We start from the raw sequence: 22,941 nt of genomic DNA on the forward strand, positions 1-22,941 counted from the left end.
TGGATGTGGGTCAAGGTTGGGGGTAGTGGAGGCCTGGTGAACACCCACAGGGGCCGGACGGAGGTAAGTCTGTCCACCCCTATGTTTAAACTGGAGAAACTCCCCTCCTCTGAATATCCACATGAAAGAGAGATTTGCTTCGTAACAGGGCCACGTGTGTGGGGAGATCTCCCCTCCTTTTCCTTCACACTTAGTATGTTGAGAACGATACGCCTGCCCCTCCCCCACCTCATTGGCTGCTGTTGTCAGGGAAATGCACATTGGGACATAAGGGAATAGGAGCAAGGTGTTATGTGGGGACACATGACGCAGGACAGCCATTTTGCTGACACCCCCCCATGGCATGTTTTCCCACCCACCACTCTGCCTTTATTCAGCAAGTCCCGGAGAGCTCAGCGCATTGAAGAGGGGTGACCCAAAGGATGGATTGCCCGGGCATCGCGGAAAGCAATGTACGCTGCCCTTGTGGGATCTGCGAGGGGCGAGCGGATGAGGGATGGTTCTCTCAGGCCCTGGAGTATCCCTCTGCATCCGTATATGGAGGAATTCGTCCCTGTCTCTGTGGCTATCCATTATACTGCCACCTCCCCAACTCTCTCGGCTCATTCCTTCGGGGGCACCAGGCACTGGCGGCTGCAGCATTTCAGGGGCAGAATGATTTGCAGACCGCTTCCTCCCTGGCGGGGCCCACCATCTTTTCCCACTTTAAGTACCTACATAATCAAGCACTTAACGCTCCTCATATATGCCTTCCAGACAAACGTCCCTGCATTCAAATTCGCTGTTAATGGCTTCTGTCGCTGAGAGAGCGCTGAAGAAAAGGGGAGAGGAGGAAAGGGGGGGGAAGGGGGAGGGCTCTTCCCAAATATATAAATTAATACACGGCAGTGAATTCGTAGCCGTGACCTCATGGCGTTGGAAGGTCACTGGGGCTCTGTTTCCTAGGGAGGCATGAATCAGCAGCACTGGAGTTCGCCGAATTCTCCCACTTCTGTCACAACGCTGGTTCAGACTCAAATCCTTATCAGATTGGCAGCTTCGCTTTTTTCTTTCCGCATGCAAATCCGTGTGTATTTCCGTATGAATTCCTTTTGCGAAATTTACGAAGCATTTGCACATGTCTTTCAAATGTACACCTTCTTCTCCTGCTTGATGAATGGGTATTTGCGTGGTTCTTTCAAATGAATTTCATGGGCATTTTTTCAAATGAATGAGTGCTGTCAAACGTGGGTAACGGGGGCTTCTGCAGGGTTGGGTACCCAGAAATCATACCACATGCTCAGAAACGCACGGACTTTGACCGCAGATTGCATCTGAGTCCGCGTATGGCCCGGAAAGTGTGAACAGGATAAATCCTGATCAAAGCCAAACTGAAACAAATTTCTCCCACATCTCTACCATTCCCATTGGCCTGGGGGTTTGTTCCACCTGCAACACCGCTCTTCCCCCATGTAAACCACAGGTTCCCTCAAACAACCGTGATGGATGAAAGTAACCACCACAAAACCATGTGCGCCAATTGCGAGTCCATCTACCTTTGGTCCAGTCTGGCCTGGCATCCCTCTGGCACCATCGCTGCCAGCACGTCCCTGAAAGAAAGGGGGGAAGGAAATTAAGCCACAAAGAACGGCCCAGGTCAGAGGCACCGCTCTCAGGCTTAGGGTGGGCTGCCGAGGCTCATGGCCCCCGCTTTGATCACGGTTAGATGCTCTTTCTTCTTGGCTTATGGGAAACGACATCATGGTTCGTTGCTGCATTTCCCAGAAGCACAAGGCATAACCAGCACCATCAGCACCGCTCAAACCTCCCCAGAGTTGGTAGGTCTGCACCAGCCGTACCAATCCTGTGTCCTCCAGAGGTGTTTTATTTATTTATTTATTTATTTTCTTATTACATTTATATCTCGCTTTTTTCGCTTCTGCAAGAGATCCAAGGTAGCTTACATGCCCCTCCTGCTCTTTACCTTGGGAATGCTGCAGTCTTGAAAGGCAGCTAAGAAATGCTATGTTGTTGCTGCTGTTGTTCTTCACCCACCTTTTCCTCAAAGGAATCCAAGGTGGCTGACATGGTCCTCCCGCTCTGCATTTAATCCACGCAACCACCCAGTGAGGTAGGTGAGACTGAGAGTCACTGACTGGCCCAAAGTCACCCTGTGAGCTTCGTGGCCAAGTGGGGACTAGAACCCTGGTCTCCCAAGTTCCAGCTCAACACTCTAACCACTAGCCCACACTGTCCCTGTAGAACTTGGGCTTCAATGCCACTGGTAATTGCAAGCTGCTCTTGCCATTCAGATGTTTCCCCTGAGGTCCAACCGAGCTCTTCCCTTCTGTGGCTTAAACCCATCAGAGTGAGTCCTGTCTTCTGGGGTAGCTGAGAACGAGCATTTGCCCTCTTCTGCAGGGTGCCCTTCCAGGACTTTGAAAAGGCCTGCCATACCCCATCTCCTTTTCCCCACGCAAAACCCACCAGTCCCCCTGTCTTGGTTGCCTTTCTCTGGACCTGTTCCAGCTTCTCTACTCCCTACTCAAGCAGCTTGATCCAGATGAGGCCACAATTACCTTCCATGACTTGAAAATGGACCCCGCCTCTAACTGCATTTGCTGCTGCTTTTTTTTGCTCATGCTTGTCTTGAGAACGTTGGCTACTCTGAGTTCTTTTCCCCAAGGGAGCAGGTGGGTGGATCCAATGGGGCTCTTCCTGCAGTCCCGTGGCTCACTCAACTCACCTCCACCTGTTTCCGTCAGGATGTGTGAGTGAACCAGCCCACCTTTATTTGCAGTCACAAAACACAGCGACGAGGGGGAGTGTGTCTTGCAGTAAGGGATTTGAAGACACTGCCTTTGATCACAAATGAAGCACTGCTCTGAAAGATGCTAATTTCGGTGTTCCTGGGATCACCTGAGATCAACAGTGCAAAGCTGTGCTAAACGGCCTCTTAATATCTCAATTAAATGTGCAAGGGTCAGCTGTTAACTTAAATTAAGTGGAGACGGGTCGGCTCCAGGACTCGTACATTTCTGCCTGCACACTTGACACAGTGATCTCCTTTCCGTTTCTTCCCTCTTATCTCATGCAACTGAGGGATACGTAGAGGCAGAGGCACAGTATTCCAGCCACAGAGGATGAATTAAAAGCCCAGATGGAGAATTTCCCTCTGGAGTGGAATTCAAAGGAAACTTGGGTGTCCTCCTTGGGACCTCCTCCCTCAAGGGGAGTCAAATGTGGGTCAACAGAACCAGGAGACAGACTCAGGGCCTTTGATGGCTCTTGAGGCTGTTACCAAACTCCACTTGAAGTGGAATTCAAGGTGAATGTATGGGTTCCTCTTCAGGAAAAGCAAAATGTTATCTGGGGAACCCTGAGGATGTTTGATAAGAGAGAGATTTCTCAGAGGGGATGTCTCACAAGCCTAGTGTGAGTGTACTCAAAAATTACCCTCCGTATTATCTCTACGCATCTAGTTGGCAGAAGAGCCCTGGAGACCAAAGTCTGTCCTAAGAGGAAATGGACTTGGTGAAATGACTCGTGGCTTCTCTATCAACAACCCCACAGGCTGTTTACTTCCAGAAATACCCCCCCCCCCCCCGCTACTTGTTCAGGTTTGCAGCAGAAGCAATGCATGGCAGGGACAGGAAAGCACCTATTCTCATTCCTCCTTAAGTAGCTTTGCGCTGCTCTAAAGGGATTGCTCCAAGGCAGCCATTAGAGAGATCCCAAGATGGAAGGGGATCCTTCAATGGACAACCAAACACACACACCCCCTCTCTCCCCACTGCTTGAAGAGAGAGAGCCACCATTGGGCAGGAGGAGGTACTGCAGCTACTGACTCTGCAGGTATCAGATGATGCAAGGAAACCAATGGGGTCCCACCAGGCCATTTAAAGCCTCAGCTTTTATCATAGTCCCTCAATCTGACCAATTCAGCTCTTGAGATAAATCCAAGCTGCTATCAGAAAAGGGTGCCAATTAGTCCTTTATACTATAAACCATTAAATGGAGTTATGCTAACCTTGAAGAGCGCCCTGCATGAAGTGTTGGCTGGAACATTCTCTCCCATAAGGAGCTGTTGTCTCAGCAAAGAACCATTGTTCAATTGAGGCCTCTAAAAGGCTGCTAAGCCTCGACTGAATGCTGAGTGCAGTTCTTAAAGGCCATGCATCTCCTTCTGCACTCGCAAGACCCTGCGTGCCTGAGGGGCAGGAGAAGTTGCAGGGAAGTCATTCTCAGTGACAAGTGATGCAGGAGACACATCTTCTAGCCAGGAAGGTATAGAAGGAGTGCTGAGGACTCCCCTTAGTGGGATGACCAGTGACCCATCAGAATTGGGTCTCGAGGTAGTGTGGAGCATCAGAACCATGAGACATGATGCCACCTGATGGACCCACCTCTGTACCCACTGATCTCTGTTGGCTGCTCTGTAACTTGACTTTGGGGGCTGACCTGGACCACACGATGACTCCTGGCCTCTCCGGTCAACTTCTTGCAGGTCTGAGCACAAGTGAGATCATGCTTGCTTCGGAACAAAGTGTGCCAGGAAAAGGCACATGGCTTTAATCGCTTTCTCTCTATCTCATTCTGCCAGACCAACACAATTACTAAGACTCCGTCTGCCCAATTATTCACATGTGTGACCATACACAGCTACAGGTGGTTCCTTCGACAGAGACCAACGATTCGGGAGAAATAATGGACCTGATTCTACTTCCTGCCTCTGAGCAGCTAGCATGTCAAGTTCGCACAGCCAAGTCAAAGATTTTCTGATTCCCACGTACCCGGCGTCCTGGTTTCCCCGATGGGCCGGGAGGGCCTTGCACACCTCGAGGGCCCTGAAAGAAATTGAGCAGAATGAAAACGAGCAAGAACAGATGGTGATGGACTAGAATATTGATAATGTAAAGTATTTTTATCCTGCTCCTCAGCCTAAAATAGCTCCCGGAGCTGCTTACAATCAATCACCAAAGCAAGACAGTCCCTGCCTGCAGACTTACAACCTAAAGAGACATGTCACACAAGGAAAAAGGGGTGGAGAGGGAAGAGGAAACTCAAGTAGACCTTCAGCATGTTAACGTCTGCCATAGGGACATATGTAACCAAAGAATGCAATTGTGATATTTCTACCAAGTCCTCATCTGAGCCAGGAAACCATCCCAGTGAACATAGCACATTGTACATATAGCTTAAGGGTGCATCTCCATTCTTTAGGCCACAAGGGCCACATGTGATGTTGAGTTGGGAACACATGTCCACGCATCTACACATCCCTGAGTTCTTTCATCACTACTAGCAGTGGAAGGCAAAGAATGATCCATACAGTGAGCTGTGGGGGAGAAAGTAGGTGTTGGTGGCATGGAATTCAGTGGTGGGAGGGGGGTCAGGGCACCCTTGTGGGGGGAGGCTGCCATAAAGGCCTTCTGGGGGTGCAGGTTGGGCACCCCTGACCTATGCAAAAGGTGCAGAAAGAGCAGCATCTTTCCTTCCCAAAGTGGCTCACTGGGATCAGCATATGAGACAGTTTAATACCATCTTAGCGCAGCTAAACTCAGAGGGGCATCAAGCAGACAGCGCAGGAAAGGATGTAAGAGGATAACGGCTTATTCCAACTCCTCCATTCAAGCCCTGCAAAGCTGGCTCTAAAAGGTAATACGTTGCTAGGAATCCATGTCCTCTGTGGAATATAAGAGACAACCTTTCCTAAGTCAGCGAAGTCAGATCCCCCCTCCCATCCCCCAAAATGGCACCACTCGCAGGTGGAAATGGGGGATTCTTCTTTGCGGCCCGTCACACCTGGGAGGAGGCAGGTGAAACGCCACTTGCAAATTTGGATCTAGTCTGGATAAATGGGCTTCCGAACGTGTTTCTTATTTGCTGAAGGCAAAAAAACAACAACCCACAAATAACCCATTTAGAGAGGACAATGCTTGGCTACCACCCGTTCGTTACAAAGCACATTGGCTGATTGTTTCTAGACAGCCTGTGGCTTAGAAGGGATTGTGCAGGAGCTGAAAGGATAATATGCAAGACTCATCAGTCCTTGAACACCTTTTGCTGTCTCCTGGAATGTGATCGTATCTGCCTGCTCTCTGGGCTGTGTGCTTGTGTGTGTGTTGTGTTGTGTTGTGTGTGAGGGAGAGAAAGAGAAAGAGTTTAATGGGTGTCATGGAATCCTGGAATCGAAGGCAGCCTTGCAGCAATGTAGGGGTTTTGTTAAATCCATTCTGTCTGACTTTCATGGATCGCTGTCCTCTCACTGACAGAATTGGATTCTTTAAAACTAGAATTTCATTCTACTTGAGCTAATTTGCATTAGTACTAAGGCACACTTGCACTAAGGTGAATTAGTGTAAATCCCCTCCCTGAAGTTTTTTTTAAAAAATGTTACGCAAAGCTGCAGAAATCTGGTCAGCAAGCCTGCAGAATTTATCTTTCGGCCTGCAAGTCTGCAGAATTTAATTTTTGTGAATGGTCCAGAGAGCAGTGTAGAAATGTAATAAAGGATATGAAATCTGTGCAAGAGAGGAACAGCCAGTGTGCTGCGGGGTCAGAATGCAGAATGGAGGACACTCATGGAACCGTAAAGGAACATTTATTTATTTATTCATTCATTCATTCATTCATTCATTCATTTTTATGGCTAAACACCACACAGGAAAACAGTTGACCAGAGGGAAATGGCTCGTTCCCATCCATAACCACTCGTTTAGGTGTTGACGGAGTTTCCTCCTACGTACCTGAGGCCCCATGTCTCCTGCTTCACCCTTGATGCCGCCACTACCTGGGGGTCCCTGTGGGAAAGGAACATTGATACAATCACACATAAGTAGGAATAAATGAATGCAACAAGTCCTGTCGTTGGCAGTTCAAGAGGGGCTACTGAACGTTATTTGCAAACTGTGCATTCAAAGAGTTTGCCCCAAGCTTCTTATTCAAAAGTGGCTATGCCTTTTCCCACTCTAATTGGCTGGAATGTCTCTCCTGAGGCTTTAGATATTGGCAGTAAGAGCTTTAAGTTAAAATGTGCTGGCATTTTGGGTACTTTGGTCCTGCCCGTTTTTGCCTTCAGTCCCTCCCACCTCTGGAACGCAACCCTTGAGAGGTTCTCTGGAATTGAATTTGGTCCTACGTCTGAAAGAAGTCCAACACCTAAGCAACAGTCTACAGTTGTGGGCTAACCCCATTGTAATGCAAAGTATTCGGGGGTTGTCTTAGACTTGAACGAGCCATTAAGAGCCCTTCTCTTGACAAATTATCATCCCTTGGAGGAGATGAAGACTGCTAGAACTGGATTGTTGAGAAGACTCAACACACCTGCTTGCAATTTTGGATTTTCCTTGGGGGCGGGGCTTTGGGGACAGTCATAGTGGGCACCTGCACTTTGAAAATTTACTGCTACACCATTGATTATTATCATGAGTCCGGTGTTAGCCATTTGTAGAGAATGATAATCCAGGGACCTGAGGAATCCTGGCTTATCGTGAACAGCTTTGAGCTGATGAATGCAGCCCGTTCGCTCCCGCTTTGCTGCTCTCCAGTAGCACGATCACCAAACAAACCTGGAATTGTTGGTTTAGTGTACCACCCAAAGTGGAAAACGTGGGTTGTTGCTTCCTTTACAAGCGAGGCTCATAAATCACAGCTGGGTCCTGGCTTATGAATCCTGGCTTGTTGCTCCCTTTATGAGCCAGGTTTACAAAACCTGGCTTGTAAAGGGAGCAACAAGCTGGGATCCCTGGTTCAGACAACATGCCAAATAAACCATTCCCAGTTTGTTTAGTGGTCACATCAGCTGTGTGCTCTAGGGCGGAAGCTCATTCAGAACCAGGATGATTAATTATCATTCTGTGCAAACACAGATGTACTTTCTAAGGACGTTTCAGGTGCATCATGCTACAGCCTAGGCCATCCGTTCTTTAACATTTAAATGCCACATATTTTTCCAACCATGATGCAAGTCCAGTCCCCTGAATTTCCATGATCAAGACCATTGTGGCACGGCAATGGGGATGCTCTTCAGTGTTGAGGTCAAAATAAAAACCAGGTACTGCTGATCTTACTTACCAGGGGGCCTGGTCTTCCAGTTAAACCCATTGGGCCAGATGGTCCTCTCAGGGCTAGCTGCAGACACACACACACACAGAGAGAGAATGAGAGAGAGAGAGAGAGAGAGAGAGAGAGAGAGAGAGAGAGAGAGAGAGAGAGAGAGAGATTGATTAACCTGCATGACACATCCTACTTTTGGTCTGCAATGCCACCCCACCTCCCCACCTACACCAAGCCACAGTGTTCACATCTATGCAGAAAAATAAACCATTTGGCAGGGCAGGGCCAGCATCAAGGGGGATGGCATGGTGGGGCAGCTGCCAAGGTGCCACACCTCAGAGGGGGGCCCCTGGCAAAAGCCCCCTGGAGTTGCTCCTCCTGTGCCCCATCGCAACCTGCTTCTTCTCCTGCCTCTTGCTCTGGCCCAGGCAACGGAAGTGGTGAGAAGGAGGAGAAGGAGACACCGTGTCCTCCTGCCTCCCTGGCTCTCTGCCTGCCAAGCAAGCAAGTGGGAGCCGTGATGATGATGATGATGATGACGAGGAGGAGGAGGAGGAGGAGCAGGTGACCATGGTGGTGAGAAAAGGGGGCACTGAGGGTGTCTTGCCCAAAGTCCCTCCACTGTTACATGGAAGCAAAACAGACATCTGGTTCTCACCACTCATACAGGATTACTGTCTGGTGGTGGTGGTGGTGGAGAGAGCATCTGGGATCATGAGTTACTTACTTTATATGAACAGCAAGAATTTGACTTAAAATGGAGCAGTCCCATTTTATTTTTACTACACAGAGAGAGAGAGACACACACACACATATATGCATGCCAGTAATTAAAAAGTCATGTATCCAGGGCAGAGTCAATAAATCTTCCGTCAGGTAATGGGTCTGTCCACACTTTATAACCTCGCTGGGACAAATGTGCTCCCTTGCAAGAATTCAATACCTTAAAAGACCTGTAATTATCTGTGTTCTCTGGTAATTAAAATCCACCCAGAGCTGCAATTGTAATGGGGAGGAAAACAGCCACAGAAATGCTAGATCATTGAGAGAACTATGTGCTATGTGTTTAACTGTGCCCTAATTAAAAGGGGACATCAGCGGGGGCGGGGGGGAACGCTGTCGCTGTGGTCTCAAGAGCAAAATCCAAGTTGCTGGGAAATGTATAAACTTCGAACAAGAAAGAAAGAAACAAAGAAAGATCTGGATTCCACAGGATTTGAAGCCTGATTTAAAATCTGATGCAGCCATACAGTAAGCATAAAGTCAAATAGCTACTGTACGCAGCTGCCATCAGGTCCCCCAAAGTAAAAACTGGTCCTCAAGTCCATGGAAACGCCCGCAACTCAGAAAAAAGCCAGTCTGCTACAGAACTTGCAGGTCGGATTCCCAGAAATTGGAACTTTTTTTGTATTGCTTGTGGGTCCCTCTGACACCCCGACTCTTGACTGTGTGTCACGGGCCATGCTGGTTTAGCACCGGGGACGTTGCAGGTGCCCAACGGGTGCCCAACTTGTTGAGCCGCATTGTGTTCGCCGCCCCACTCCAAGTGCCCTGTGGCTGAGGGATCGCGCAGCAACTGCCTCCCCCCTCATCAGGACCTGCCTTTGTGCACAACAACATCGTGTGTGTTTCCAAAGTTGCGGCAATGGTGGCGGCAAAGGCCTCCTTGACGCAACTTGAAAGGCCTGAACGCTCCATAGCAAAGCGGCGTCCGTCACATACCCTGGCTTGCTGAAGGATGGCTTGGGCCTGGGACTCCTGTGCCGACACCATGGGGCCCTTAGAGCCGCCGTCTCCTCCACCGCTGAATCGGAACTGGCGAAGGAAAGGGTGGGCACGTCAAAGATTCGCTACACAAACACGCACGGCCAAAAGAAGGCAAGGAGCATTTAAAAACAACAATTGCAAGTCAAATTGCACCAGGATGTCCGTCTTTAGCAGGGCTGGGCAGTACATGCAGACCCCCACCCTCAACCCCTACTGCCCTCCACACTGCCCTCCACACCCTTATATTCTTACATTAGGCAAAAATACATATCGAAATGCATGTATTGGGAGAATAATTCTCCAAATTTTCCAATGTAATTGTCCAGTCAAAACAATATTGCATATTCAAAAACGCATTATAAAATGCATGTGAACCTATTGCCAGATGCTCCTGATCACTCTCCACCCAGGGAAAGACACACCGAGCTGCACATTCTCAGTCAAATGGATGTAAAAGCAGAAATGGTCGTTCTTCCCAGGAGTGAAGTCGCTGGTTTACTCACCGGCAGCATGAGCATCGTCCCAGGAGGGCCTGGCAACCCATCTGCTCCCGGGAGGCCCGGTCGCCCAGGAGGGCCCTTAAAAAGAAGAGGAATAAAGAGGAGACATTGAGATTTGTTTGGGACTCATTGGGTTTAGGAACTGTGGGAAAGACGGTGCAACGCAACGGAAACATGGAGCGGCCATCCAGGCTGCACTGTTCTCTTCTTTGCAGGACTGTTCTGAAGCTAGAGAGTGCTGGAGATGGATGGGCGCATTTGTTCGGCCTGAGCCTGCTGCTAATCCAAATCATAGACTCATGGAATCCTAGAATTGGAACGGGGCATTGAGCGTGCCTGCTCAGTGCACCCCTGCTCAGTGCAGGAATCCAGTTTAAGGCACCCCCGACAGATGGGGCTACAACCTCTGCTTGAAGACCTCCAGTGATGGAGACCCCACCACATTCCTAGGCAGCTGGTTCCATTGATTCCTCCTGATGTTCTACCCAGTTCCTTCCATCTTTCCTTATGGGGAGGACTGGGTTTCTAGCCCCCTGATCATCTTTGTTGCCCTTTTCTGAACTCGCTCCATTCACCTGAACCCTGAATCACACTAGCAGCAGCAGCCCCGTGGAAGAAAAGAACAGGGTCTTTTCAGAAATAGCCCTGCACCTTCCGCAGGAATCTTGATCAGGTTTCAGCTGAAATCCTACGCACGCTTGCCCAGATATTTGATATATAACTCAAGTTATCTAGCAGTGTTTTGATAGCTAACATGCAATGGTATTCAGCACACGGCATTTGGGGTGAGCTGCAGTCTTAAGATTATAATAAGCCTGTGGGAAGAGTTGTTCTTTTTAAGTGTTGAACACTGCCTAGTCCTCGAAGCACTTTGCTGGGGATTGAATTCAGTAGCTGACATGTAAGTGACGACCCCCGGTAGCATTCAAATTTGACACGTTATGAGGTTTCACATCCGATGCCCGTCAACACCGTTAAGAGGCACCAGCAAGTCTAAAGCACACAAAACCTCGAGATAAAATTCCACGTTCAAAATACTGCGTTCAACATTTCACATTCGAAAAGTGGGCAGCCGAAACTGGAAGCCACCCCCGGATCTCAAACGTGTGCTAATATTTGTTTTGGATCCAATGTGGCTTGGTCACATCTCGGAGAAAGGCATTCATCTGAACTAGCAGCAAGGTCACTGGTGTCACCGGCACGAGTTCTGCACCAGCCTCACCGATAAGCAGTGGGTGTCAGAGCCTACAGGATCGAAGCCCTGGGATTTTTTGATTTGCCGGGACGCTTAAGTCATCTGCAACTCCCCTCCCAGACTCCCCTGTTCCCTCTCCATCAAGTTGCAATCCTCACAGATGCTGTGTGTTTGTAGGGGGGGCGGGTATTTCCCCAACACCAATACATTGTTGTGAGCTATTCCTGTTGGAAAGCCAAGTATTTTGTGGTGGCTTCATCTTGAATTGGCAATAAAGACCCAATAGCCCAAAAGTCCTGTGAATGGTGGAGATGAAACCTGCTAGAACTGGTTTGTTGGTACTGATCAACCCAGCTGCCTCCATTTCTGGATTCCCCTTGGGGCTGCGGCTATGGGGATCGTCATGACCACTACATGGCCGCCAGTGAGCGTATCTCTGAAGTGAACTGCACTTCTGCCGCTCCCCTTTCAGCGACAGAAGAATCAAGACTACGGCTGCATGCCGGGGATCGTCACTTAACATCCCCCTTGCTGAACCGCTTGGCTGGAAAGAACAAGCGGCAGGATTAGCTCCCTTGCAAGGCGGAATCAATGGCACACAGCCGGGTGTTTCATGCTCAGTCATGCCACAACCACTGGGAAGAGTATTATTGGGCCATCAAAGAGCCGTAAATACAACAGGAGCATTGGAAAAGCAGCAGTGTAAGTGGATCTGGGAGGGTGTGGCAGATGGACTGAAGTCCCGGGAAGGAAGCAATTGCAAGGCAATAATAATAATAATAATAATAATAATAATAATAATAATAATAATTTATTTATTATTATTTTTTATCATATTTATACCCCGCTCCTCAGCCAAAAAAGGCTCTCGGAGCGGCTTATACTTAGCAAAAAAAGACAGTCCCTGCCCTCAGGCTTACAGTCTAATAAAGACATGACACACAAGGAAAAGGAGTCCAAGAGGGAAGAGCTAAAGAGAGAAAGAGAGAGAGAGAGAGAGAGAGAGGGAGGGAGGGAGAGAGAGAGAGAGAGAGAGAGAGAGATATTAATTAAGTGGACTGGGAATAGGGCTGATGGGATTGCCTTGCACCCAAAGGAGGGGAGTCCAACTGGAGCAGGCCATGATGTTTCTTCTGCCTGCTCCTGTCCCCTTGCACTTTGGTTTAAAGTCCTTTCCTTCTGAGCTGAAGCCTCTGCTCTCATCAAAAACGCTGACTGAGCACTCTGCCTCATTCTGCTGCTGTGTGAATACCAGCAATATAGAAATGAACTTCGTAGATGGGACAAGCTCCAAGCTACATTCGCTGTAAGATGGAAAACAGCACAGATGCAAACTGCAAAGTGATTCCTTTGCACTCAGAGTGATCCAAGTTGAGTTGTCAGGGAAGGGTTGCAAATACAAGGGAAAGTTGAGCTTTGGAGAAGCGTCTTTGCCTTTCAGAGCTGCCAAATTCTAGTGGTGTTTTCTTTTTCTTTTTCTTTTTCCAAAAGAGGGATGTACAAGAATTTAGTTTCCATGGGCGAACATTCAAACAAGCCCTGTTTGCAGCCCCGAATGTGAACAATTTTGGGAGGAAATATTGGTACATCTGCAAGCCCATTTCTCATTCTTTACTAAAGGGGAGTGTGCATTTTGAGTTTGCACTGAGCTCATTTCCCAGAGAGAGAGCGGGGGGGACGGGGACGGGGGGGGGGGACTCACAAGGAATTCAGAGAACCTCAACAAACATTTGCAGTGATTTTATTTTTTATTTGCACTTTTCCCACCCACCCCTTTTTCTTTTAAGCAAAGGGACTTGTGCCTTTGACATGCATATCCCATTCATTTGTTTAAAACAATAATCACTCTCTGCATTGAACCAGTAATCTAGCTGGGGGTGAAAGGGGGGACTTGGTCAATAACCAGATATGGTTCAGCAGCGCAGAGAGGGGATGGTGGTGAAGATGACCATGTCCCAAAATGGAATCCCTGAAATCAGGATACCTGGTCTGTTGAAGGAGCTGAAAAGCAGAGCCAGTCTGCACAACTCCCACAACGCCACTAGATGTCAGACTTAAATTAGCTGTATAAAAGAGATGTGGCTTCTCATCTATGTGTTCTCAAGCACAGAGCAGGGACTTTCCCCGACACACACACATTTTCAAGGAACATTTCCTGCAATGCATGGAAGTACTACCTGCCTCTCAGAATGCCTGAGGATTGCAAAGGATTCCGCTGCACATACTAGGCTGCACACTCAATTCGCACTGGTCACCAGCCAGACCTAAACCAAGCTGGATGTAACACTTTGAAAGAGGTTTGAAAACAGTATATGGGGCATATGACGGGCCCGGACCGTCGTCAACACTGTTATAAACTGTTATAAAGCAGTACTGTAGATCCTGCCCTGCTGAGTGTCAGCATCACCCGAGGCTCCTTTCTGGCTGCATGTGGCAGAGGAAGAACTTCTGGGAGGTTTGTCTGCCGTTCTCCTGTGTTGGCAAATGGAGAGTAAGCTCCTTGGGGCAGGGGCCTGTCTTTTTGTATAGGTTCGGTGCATTGGCGGTGCTATACCTAGGACAGGGCCAGCGACCTGGTTGGGCATCTTCCAAGGAGGGTCCACTGCCCCCAGCAGGGCTCCACTGCCAAAAGTCCTCTGGAGCTGCTCCTCCTCCTTCCCCATCACCGCCTGCTTGTCCTCCTGCCTCTGGACCACACAACCGTGGTCATGAGAAGGAGACATCGCAGCCGCCTGGCTTCCCAGCTCTCTGCCTGCCAAGCAAGCAAGTGGGACCCATGAGAAAGAGGAGGAGGAGGAAGAGCAGCTGGGGCCCATCGTGGTGGGAAGGTGGACCCTTTGAGGGACAGGGGCCATGGAAGGTGTCTTGCCCAAGGGCCCTCCAAAACTTGGGAGTCAACACTGAGCTAGGATGGGGGCGGCTGTTGAGATTCGCCAGGCCCTATATCCAAGGGTCACCTTGGTCTTGGCCAGAGTGGATTTGGGACATGGAATTCCCTGTCTTCCACTCTTAGCCCATTCAACCAGGACACCGTACAACCGCCCGAATGCTGGCCCTGTAGAGGAGATCAGGCCCTGGAATGGTTTCATGGGGGGAAAGGATGCTATCGGGAGACGTAGGAGAGGGTTTGGTTGGGTGGACCTTAAGAAACTAACCCCGTGCTGAGAGCAGAGTTGCAGCTGTTCCTCTATATGGAGATATTCTTGGCTATTTCCCTCTTTGTATTGCTTCCAACAAAGGATTTAATCTATTTTGACATTTTGGATGATTCATTAACTTTTTTTTTTTACTCTATTTTGCCTGGTGCTGGTAAGAACACGCTACTCTGTTTCCTGACAGAGGGATAGAAGCTTGTGTCACACGGGCTTACAAGGCCGTGACATCCAAATTGGCTTTTGCACTCCAAACAGGAAAGCGGCCAGACCCAGAAAAATCCAAACTGAGCGCAAAGGAACGTCCCAGATGGTTCAACCAATAAAAAGAGGAATGTTTTTGGGGAGACTTGGATGAACACGGGCATGCCATCTGCTGGCTGCTGGTGGGATTGCAAAGGGACGCTTTCCCCTGAAACTGAACAGGGCTGAGAGAGTAAAGGCGTAACGCATTTGCATTTGGGAATCCCACATTTCCTTCTCCCCGTCAGGCATAGTTTATCCTTGAAGAATCGATCCAGTGAATTTATAACCGCCTTGAAATATCTCAGTGTGTTTCCTATGGAAATCATCCCCCAACAGTTCATCAAGCAGAAAATGTGGCGTGTTTTTAAAACCTGAAAATTCACTTGTTCATAATTGATCATCATGATGCTGTTCCATTTTATTGTTTTTCTGTATTGTGTCCTTTTATCTCACCTTTTGTTTCATTTTACCCTTTATTATTGATTTTTTAGTGTTGTATTATATATGTCCTTTTAGTTGTGACTTTTGATATTTTTGTATGTAAATCGCTTAGAGATTTTATTAACTTAAGTGGTATACAAGTACTACTAATCAACCAATCAATCAATATCATTGGAAATAAATTGGATATATTTTATCTGGTTATCGGTAGCTTGATCCAAGACCTGACTTTTGCAAAAGTCCTTTTGCAAGAGGAAGACCTCTGATTGTGGGTCTTGGGGATCCCACTTCCAGACCTCCAAGGACCTGACTCTCTGTGTAGCATTTTCAGGGAGAAGTTGTGGGGGGAGAATTGACAAGAGGAGAAATGGCCCTGTCAGGATCAGGCCCATTCTCCCTAGTGTGGGGATTGGGCTTTCAGAGCCTCAGTTGGAGGAGATGGACCCCAGTCAAGACAGGAAGTGAGGTTGGACAACGGACAAATCTCACTAGCTTGGAAGTGAGATTTGGGCTTTTTAGGCTTCCATAACAGTTTACTACTGTGACAGAAGCCTAAACCAGTTAAATCTTGCTTACCCCCTGGTCCCATCCCTGGCCTAAATATTAATTTCACCTGGCAACACAGGCAGGAAAACTGGACGTTAGCCAGGGCCAAAGAAGGGTGTTTTGCAAAAACCGACAGTGTTTCTCAAGAGATGGTTCACATTCAACACCAAGTCCATAACTGGGCAAGAGAACTCACCCTTTCTCCAGGATCGCCGATTTGACCGACGGGCCCAGTTGTTCCTGGAGGCCCGGGGAGACCCTGAAGTGGAAGGAAAAGGAAGAATATTAGCTGCAAGGCAAAAAGGAAGTGTGCGAACACAAGATGTATGAGCAGGATCCGTTTGCTTTAGCATGGTCAAATTGACCTCGCAAGGCTGTTTGGGACATGCCCGACATATGGAAGTAATCGAGCCCTGGGAACAGCTGTGTTCGCCTACTTGCACCAGCACCAGTGGATGCCACACATTCATGCATTATTTCGGGTGCTAAGTGGGAGAAAATAAGAGGAAAGGGCTGTCTAATTATCGGCAAAACTTACCGCCGGGCCTTCTGGGCCGGATGGACCTTCAACAAGCATGCCCTGAAAAACAGCAGGGAAGAGATGGGGGAAACGTTCGATAGACACACCGGAGAGCAACGTAGGAGGAGGGATGCGTGGAAGGACGCCTTGCATTTATATTCCGCTTCTCCTCCAAGGAGCCCTAGGCAACAGATGTGATCCTCCTCAGCTTCATTTTCTCCACCTAACACGCCTGTGAGGTAGGTTTGGCCGAGTGTCAGTGAGTGGCATGGACTCACTCAGTGGCCAAGCGCCGACTCAAACCTAGATCTCCTTAACCCCAGTCCAACCCTCTAGCCACTACACCACACCAGCTTGTTTGAAAAGCAAAAGCAAAATCCCGCTCTTCACATTTTCCACTCAGAAAAAAGCTGGATCCTGTGACCTCTATGAATTATGCGATGGGCAGGCATTTATTGGGTTTCTTTAGTACCAAGGAGGGGCACTGAAACGCCCGTCCCCGCTCACAACTCCTGGGGACCTCATTTGACCAAACCTCTGTCTTGTGGTCTTTCCCCTGGTCTTCGTTACATGACACCTTTCAGGTCAGTTTGGATAAGAATTTACTAAGGGCACAACATATTCAGGACAAAAACAACGTGACATTTTATTTATTTATTTATTTAAAAAATCCACAAATGTGGGAGACATCAAAACTGACAGATGTGTCCATCCAGGCCCAAGACTTTGAGTGTTTAGCTCTTAAAACTCTGGTTTGGGACCCTTACATGGTCAACCATCTTAGTGCCAAATTAGGGTCACCATGTCCTTTTCTGACAGGCTCCCCAACTTTAACAGCTACACGGCAGGGAGGTACAACATGGTCTTCTCCCATGCTAGGAACAGCTGTACCTCTTGAATTTATCTGGAGCAATTGGATGAGAATTTCAACACACACACACACACATACACACACAGAGCATTGCTGTGTATATAGACATGTACATATAATTAACAAACTTCACAAAGTTCTTCATATTCAGAAAAGAACCTGAGAATTTCAAAAAATGACTGCAGGAGAAACCAAAACTGATAGATTTACCCATCCTGACACAAGACAGGCTTGTTCCTCAGATCAAACAGATGATGATGATGATGATGATGATGATGATGATAAATCAGGAAATGTCAACTCAGTTCAATCAGGGGAAGTGAGCCAGCCCTGAACTCAAATGACACCACCCTCAGAGGAAGGTAGTTTCCCCACAGGTGGGGTTGAAGTTTTGGTCAATTGGTTGAGCTGTGCCCATTAAGAGGGGGCTATTCACTCATCCCCCCAAGAGAGATTAGCCAAGGGTCCTCAAAGGCTCTGCAAACCCCTCCATCCACAAGAGACAGGAGAGGACAGACCTCCTTCCACGCACAGCAAAAATCCCCACCGGACATCACTTTGTCTGGTAGCAAGTAACAACAAAAATGTGGGAGAAACCAAAACTTTGCCCAACCAGGCCTGGAGCATGGAGTGCATAGGGTGGGAATCCCTGCGCATTCAGCCATATTTGTGGTACTGAAGGAGGACTGGACACCGCTCTGCTATTCTTTAACAGCTATATGGCAGGAAAGTCCAATACGCTTCTTTCTATGATCAAATTGGTCGGGTGCAAATGCGCACGGATTTGTGTTGCATTTCATTTTTTGAGAAGAAGCTGTGGAGTAGGAAATCCAAAGAGAATTGGGAGGAGGGAGAAGAGGAGAGAGGAGGAGGAAGAGGAGAAGGAGTGGATGCGGCCCTCGGGGGTGGGAAAAGTGTGCAGCCCTCGTCTGTGCACTGCAAAACTGTAGCTTGCAGATTGCAAGAGAATGTTGCCTTTTGATTTCACAGGAAAGCGTCCACAGGCACAGGCGCACAGACCAGGGAGATTCATCGCTGCGTGTCCATGGAGGGGAGGGCAGGGGAGGCACCCTATCAGACCTGGACCATATTCCCATCTCCCTTCACTGCATCTAAGCCTTTGCCATATAGATAAGGCCCGCTTTGTAAATCTCGATGAAATAGGCCCTAGATGTTCCTCCTTTGCACAGGCCAAACAAAGAGAGGAAAAGGCAGCAGCATTTGGTCTTGTTTACTTTCTGGCAAACCGTTCAGCTCGGCGGTCCAGCATTTTGCAAGCAGCTTGAGCTGCCAAATTCTTTGGGGATGATGAAGCCGAACTGTGTTTTGTTCTCTCTCCGTAGCGCCTTGCAGAGAGGAGTTTATGCAACTGTTTTAGCAGAACCTGCCATACTTGGGTTGGATGAATTGCTGACTCCCTGCTGCCCTCCACATACACACGGCCTTTCGACTCTCGTGTCCAAAGTGGAGACTGTGGATGAATGAGGAGGAGGGGGAGGAGGAGGAGGAGGAGGAGGAGGAGATGTCTTGGAAAGCAGTGACAGCCAGTGCTGTTTCTGAGTTCATTTCCCCCTGACGGGAAAAACCATCAGGAGCAGCACATGAAAACCTTTGACTCCACATGTCAGACGGAGTCGCCATTGCCTGGGCTGCTCCGCCAAGCAAAACTGGGTTAATTGGTTGACGGATGTGGAGGCTGAGAGGAAGAAGATTAAGGAGGGGCTGCTTTGAAAAGGAAAGGAGAAGCCACAACTGTGGAAGAGGGTGCGGAACTCAGGACTTGCGTGGATGAGGAGGGAGGAGGGCTGAGCAAAGGTTGCTAACTCCGTTTCTGCGTCTTCACAGCATCACTCATGCACTCATGTCTGTGTGCGTATTTCCCTAATATACAGGATTTGGGGCAGGCTGTGTGCGTGCATTTTTTTGATTGGAGAACTCTATTGCAAAATTCAGCTCACTTCTAATTTCGAAGGATAAGTGAATTTCGCTCCACAAAATTAGGTAAGTTTGCATTGAAGTGGGAAACACAGAGATTTCTCTCCCTTCCTTAATCAGAGGTGAGACAAAAAGTCCAGTGGCCTCGAGTCCCTGGTGTGCTTCTTCCCTTACACTCTTAAGCTGCGCTTTCCGATGTGTGAGAGGCCGTTTGCAAACCCTGGACGGGTCCCTAGAAGATGAAAAGGGAAGCTGCGAAGCGGCCCTGAGGGTCCCTTTATGATCAATGATAATGACGCTGCAGAGGCAGCTGGGGAAATTGAGCTTTACTCTCAGACTTCCAACGGGGGGTTAATGGGGGGATGAATACAAATCGGGGGGAAAGACGTTAGCTACTGAAAGTAAACGTTCCTGAGCTGAACCTTCCAGGCCACTAGAGGCTCTCAGAGAGGCGGCTTCACACAACCACTTCTGCCCTGCCAATGCTGGGCCAAAGGGAAGTCCTGACACTGAACTGACACTGGTGCGAAGGCACATTCACACATGCAGGTGATTACTTGATAGAGCCACCAAGGGAGGAACAGGCATACATGTGATCCCAGCCTTCAGCCATCAAACAATAGAAAATAAGACCAGGTTTTTCTATGGGAAATGTCAGGCACGTGGGCCAGATCCAGCACCCAAAGCATCCCTATCTGGCCCTCTGGGGTTCTCGGGTGGCCACACCCCTTTCCTCTGGCTCCACCCCTTTCCTCTGACAACCAATCATTCACTGGTTCCCTGGCTTTTGTACAGTCTCCCCTCCTTTCTAAAAGGTTGAAATGTCTCTCACAAGGTCAAGTTATTGATCATCAGAGCTTTAAATAAAAATACACTGGCATTTTGGCTCCGCCCGGCTCCACCCCCTTTGCCTTCAGCTACACCCACCACTGGAAGGTGGCCCTGGAGAGCTTCTGTGAAATTGAATTTGGCCCTCGGGCTAGAAGAGGTTCAATACACCTGCTGTAGAGGCGTTCTGTTTCTCTACTGGACAACCCCTTGCGCACAGAGAATATAACCAACGGAGGTTTGAGCAGACATGTGGGTTCCCTCTACCCTGGTGCGGCAGGGCTTTCTCCAGCCACAAAGCAAATGCAAAGCAAGGACCGGGGCTCTTACCGGTTCAATGATGGCTGGCTCGCCTTTTTGGCCCTTCTCACCTCGTGGCCCTCCAATCTGCGTCAGACAAGGAAAACACGAGTAAGAACCAACGGACCAAGAGCACCACTCAGCTTCATTTGCTCAGCCGATTGCCACCGGACGGCAGGGGCTGTCAGCCGAGCGGGACACAAGCAAAACATCCAATTGTCCAGTAAGATGTTGCCATCGCCTTCATTAAAAAGGGGTGTTCAATGTCTGCAACTCAAACATCCCAAGATAGGCCTGGGTCCATTTTTAAGGATTGGTGTTACATTGGCTGCTTTCCAGTCCTCTGGTACAGAGGCTGAGCTTAGCAACAAGCAGGAAGGACAAGAGTTTGTTAAATTCATTCCATCCGTATTTATCAAGCATTCAGGTATCCGCACATTAATACAATTGGATGCCTTTCAATTAGGGATGGACAGGCTCACCACTGTCCAGTTTCTCTGGGCAATCGCTGAGCTGCCACCACCACTCACCCCTCTGGCCCACTCACCAAGCCTCTGAACACACCCAGACCCACTCGCTGAGCGTCTGCAAGCCCCACGAGGAGGTGCGGCAGCTGTCTGTCCCCATAAGTGAGCCGCCATTTTGTGTAGAAATGGCACCTTGGGCATTTCCTAAAAAAAAATAATGTTGCACAAATGGTGGCTGTAAAGCAGCCATTTATGCAACATCATAGGCAAGGGGGTGTGCAGGGAGGGAATTATCATACTCCCCCCCCCCCATCGTGGACTCTTGCAACATCTCTACTTTCAATTTCCCAAACTTGCATTCATGTTGCAAAGTCTGCATTCATGAAAATACGCCCTTTTGTGCTTTGGTTTATGGAGGACAGTGCAGATTTTCAGTGGTTCCTTTTTTCGTATTTTTGCATGACTAAATTTGCATACAATTCTAGAAAGAAAACTGCAGATGAATCCACAGGATGGAATCACAGAAATCTAACCTCATTTGAACCCATTGCAGATTTCTGAGACATCCCTAGGAACAATTTATTTATATTAGGATCAGGAATTTTACATCTGAGTTCTTTATAAACTCTTGGACAGATACCATCTGGAGCTAGGGATTTGTTTCTTTTCAATTTGTCAACAAGGTCTAGAACTTAATCCCTGGTCACCACTACTTGCTTCAGTTCCTCAGACACCCCTCCTGGAAACATCAGTTCAGGCACGGCAGGTTCCTGCCCTACATCATCAGCAGTGAAGACAGATGCAAAGGATCCATTCTGTTTATCTTTGGCAATAGTCATAGAATCATAGAATAGTAGAGTTGGAAGGGGCCTAAAAGCCCATCACGTCCAACCCCCTGCTCAATGCAGGAATCCACCTTAAAGCATCCCTGACAGATGGCTATCCAGCTGCCTCTTGAATGTCTCTAGTGTGGGAGAGCCCACAACCTCCTTAGGTACCTGGTTCCATTGTCGTACTGCTCTAACAGTCAGGAAGTTTTTCCTGATGTCCAGCCGGAATCTGGCTTCCTGTAACTTGAGGCCATTAGTCCTTTGACTAGGTTGTAATGCAAAAGACCTTTCCAGTCAGTTTCCTGCTCCTGATGCATTTAAATAATGTTTTATTGTCGGCTTTAATGACATTACTGATATGCTCCTGAAAATCCTTTTTTTAAAAACCCTAATGATCCAAGTACATTTTCTTTCTGAAAGTTTGTGTGCCCTGGCCCAACTCGTCTTTGTATGGGCAAGACTTTCTTTCCCTGAAAGAAGCCTTCTTATCTCTCATAGCTTCCTTGACACGCCTTGACAACCACACTGGGGACCTCTCAGACATGGCTCTGTCTTTCCTGACCTGCAACACTCACCCTAGCTGAGCTTCTAGCCTTGTGGATTTGAGTAATCCTCAAGAGTTTTGGAGAGATTGAACCCACTTGTCCCTCCCTTTCAACTTCCTTTTTTTTTTTTTTACCATTTCCCTTGTTTTAGAGAAGTTTCCTCTTTTGAAGTCAATTGTGATTGTATCAGACATCCTTAGCCATTTTCCGCTTAAACATAAATTGAATTCGATAGCACTGCAGTCACCAGTCGGTTCAACAGCACTCACATCTTACACAAAGATGAAATGCAATGTTACCTCCCCTCTGCTCAGTTCCAGGAACAACTGTTCTAATTTAACACCCTTGTTATAATTGGACATGATGTTGTCATCCAATACCCAAAATAGGTTCAGCACCTTGGATAGCTCCTTTGGGCTTCTGCCTGGTTCTGATTGAAATCCAGGATGGATTCACAGCCCTGCCCAAATCAGACCCATCAGCCTCCATTGACTGAGGTCTAGGGGCCAATTCTTTCCTTACCCCTTCGTAAATTGTGTCCTGGTTAGCAGGCATCCCAGGCCCAATATCCGGAGAGTCCGTTCTGTCGTAGTAGCCTCCGTCATAGTAGGTATCTCCATAATCTGTGACAGTGAAGTCCTTGTCTTGGTCTTCTCCACCTTCGCTCACTCGTCCTGCACCCTGAGCAAAAAAGAAGGGACCATATGAGAAAGGACTGGAGGATGTTAGGCCAGGACCAGCCCAGCTGGGGTGCCAGTGTG

At 48.3% G+C, this 22,941-nt stretch overlaps 1 protein-coding gene across 2 annotated transcripts in view; it reads right to left on the bottom strand.

The window, feature by feature from the left end:
* Positions 1 to 22,941, bottom strand: part of COL5A1 (collagen type V alpha 1 chain) — a 145,968-nt gene that overhangs the window by 59,308 nt on the left and 63,719 nt on the right. For both annotated transcript variants that reach the window (XM_063144675.1, XM_063144673.1), the window contains exons 8-17: positions 22,703 to 22,861; positions 20,369 to 20,425; positions 16,423 to 16,464; positions 16,081 to 16,143; positions 10,308 to 10,382; positions 9,760 to 9,852; positions 8,056 to 8,112; positions 6,729 to 6,782; positions 4,773 to 4,826; positions 1,536 to 1,589 (exon numbers count right to left, since the gene is read on the bottom strand). In XM_063144675.1, the coding sequence (XP_063000745.1) occupies positions 1,536 to 1,589; positions 4,773 to 4,826; positions 6,729 to 6,782; positions 8,056 to 8,112; positions 9,760 to 9,852; positions 10,308 to 10,382; positions 16,081 to 16,143; positions 16,423 to 16,464; positions 20,369 to 20,425; positions 22,703 to 22,861 (708 nt within the window). The remainder of the gene's footprint in view (positions 1 to 1,535; positions 1,590 to 4,772; positions 4,827 to 6,728; positions 6,783 to 8,055; positions 8,113 to 9,759; positions 9,853 to 10,307; positions 10,383 to 16,080; positions 16,144 to 16,422; positions 16,465 to 20,368; positions 20,426 to 22,702; positions 22,862 to 22,941) is intronic.

This window comes from Elgaria multicarinata, chromosome 19 (assembly GCF_023053635.1).
Source record: "Elgaria multicarinata webbii isolate HBS135686 ecotype San Diego chromosome 19, rElgMul1.1.pri, whole genome shotgun sequence".
NCBI classification, from domain to species: Eukaryota; Metazoa; Chordata; class Lepidosauria; order Squamata; family Anguidae; genus Elgaria; species Elgaria multicarinata.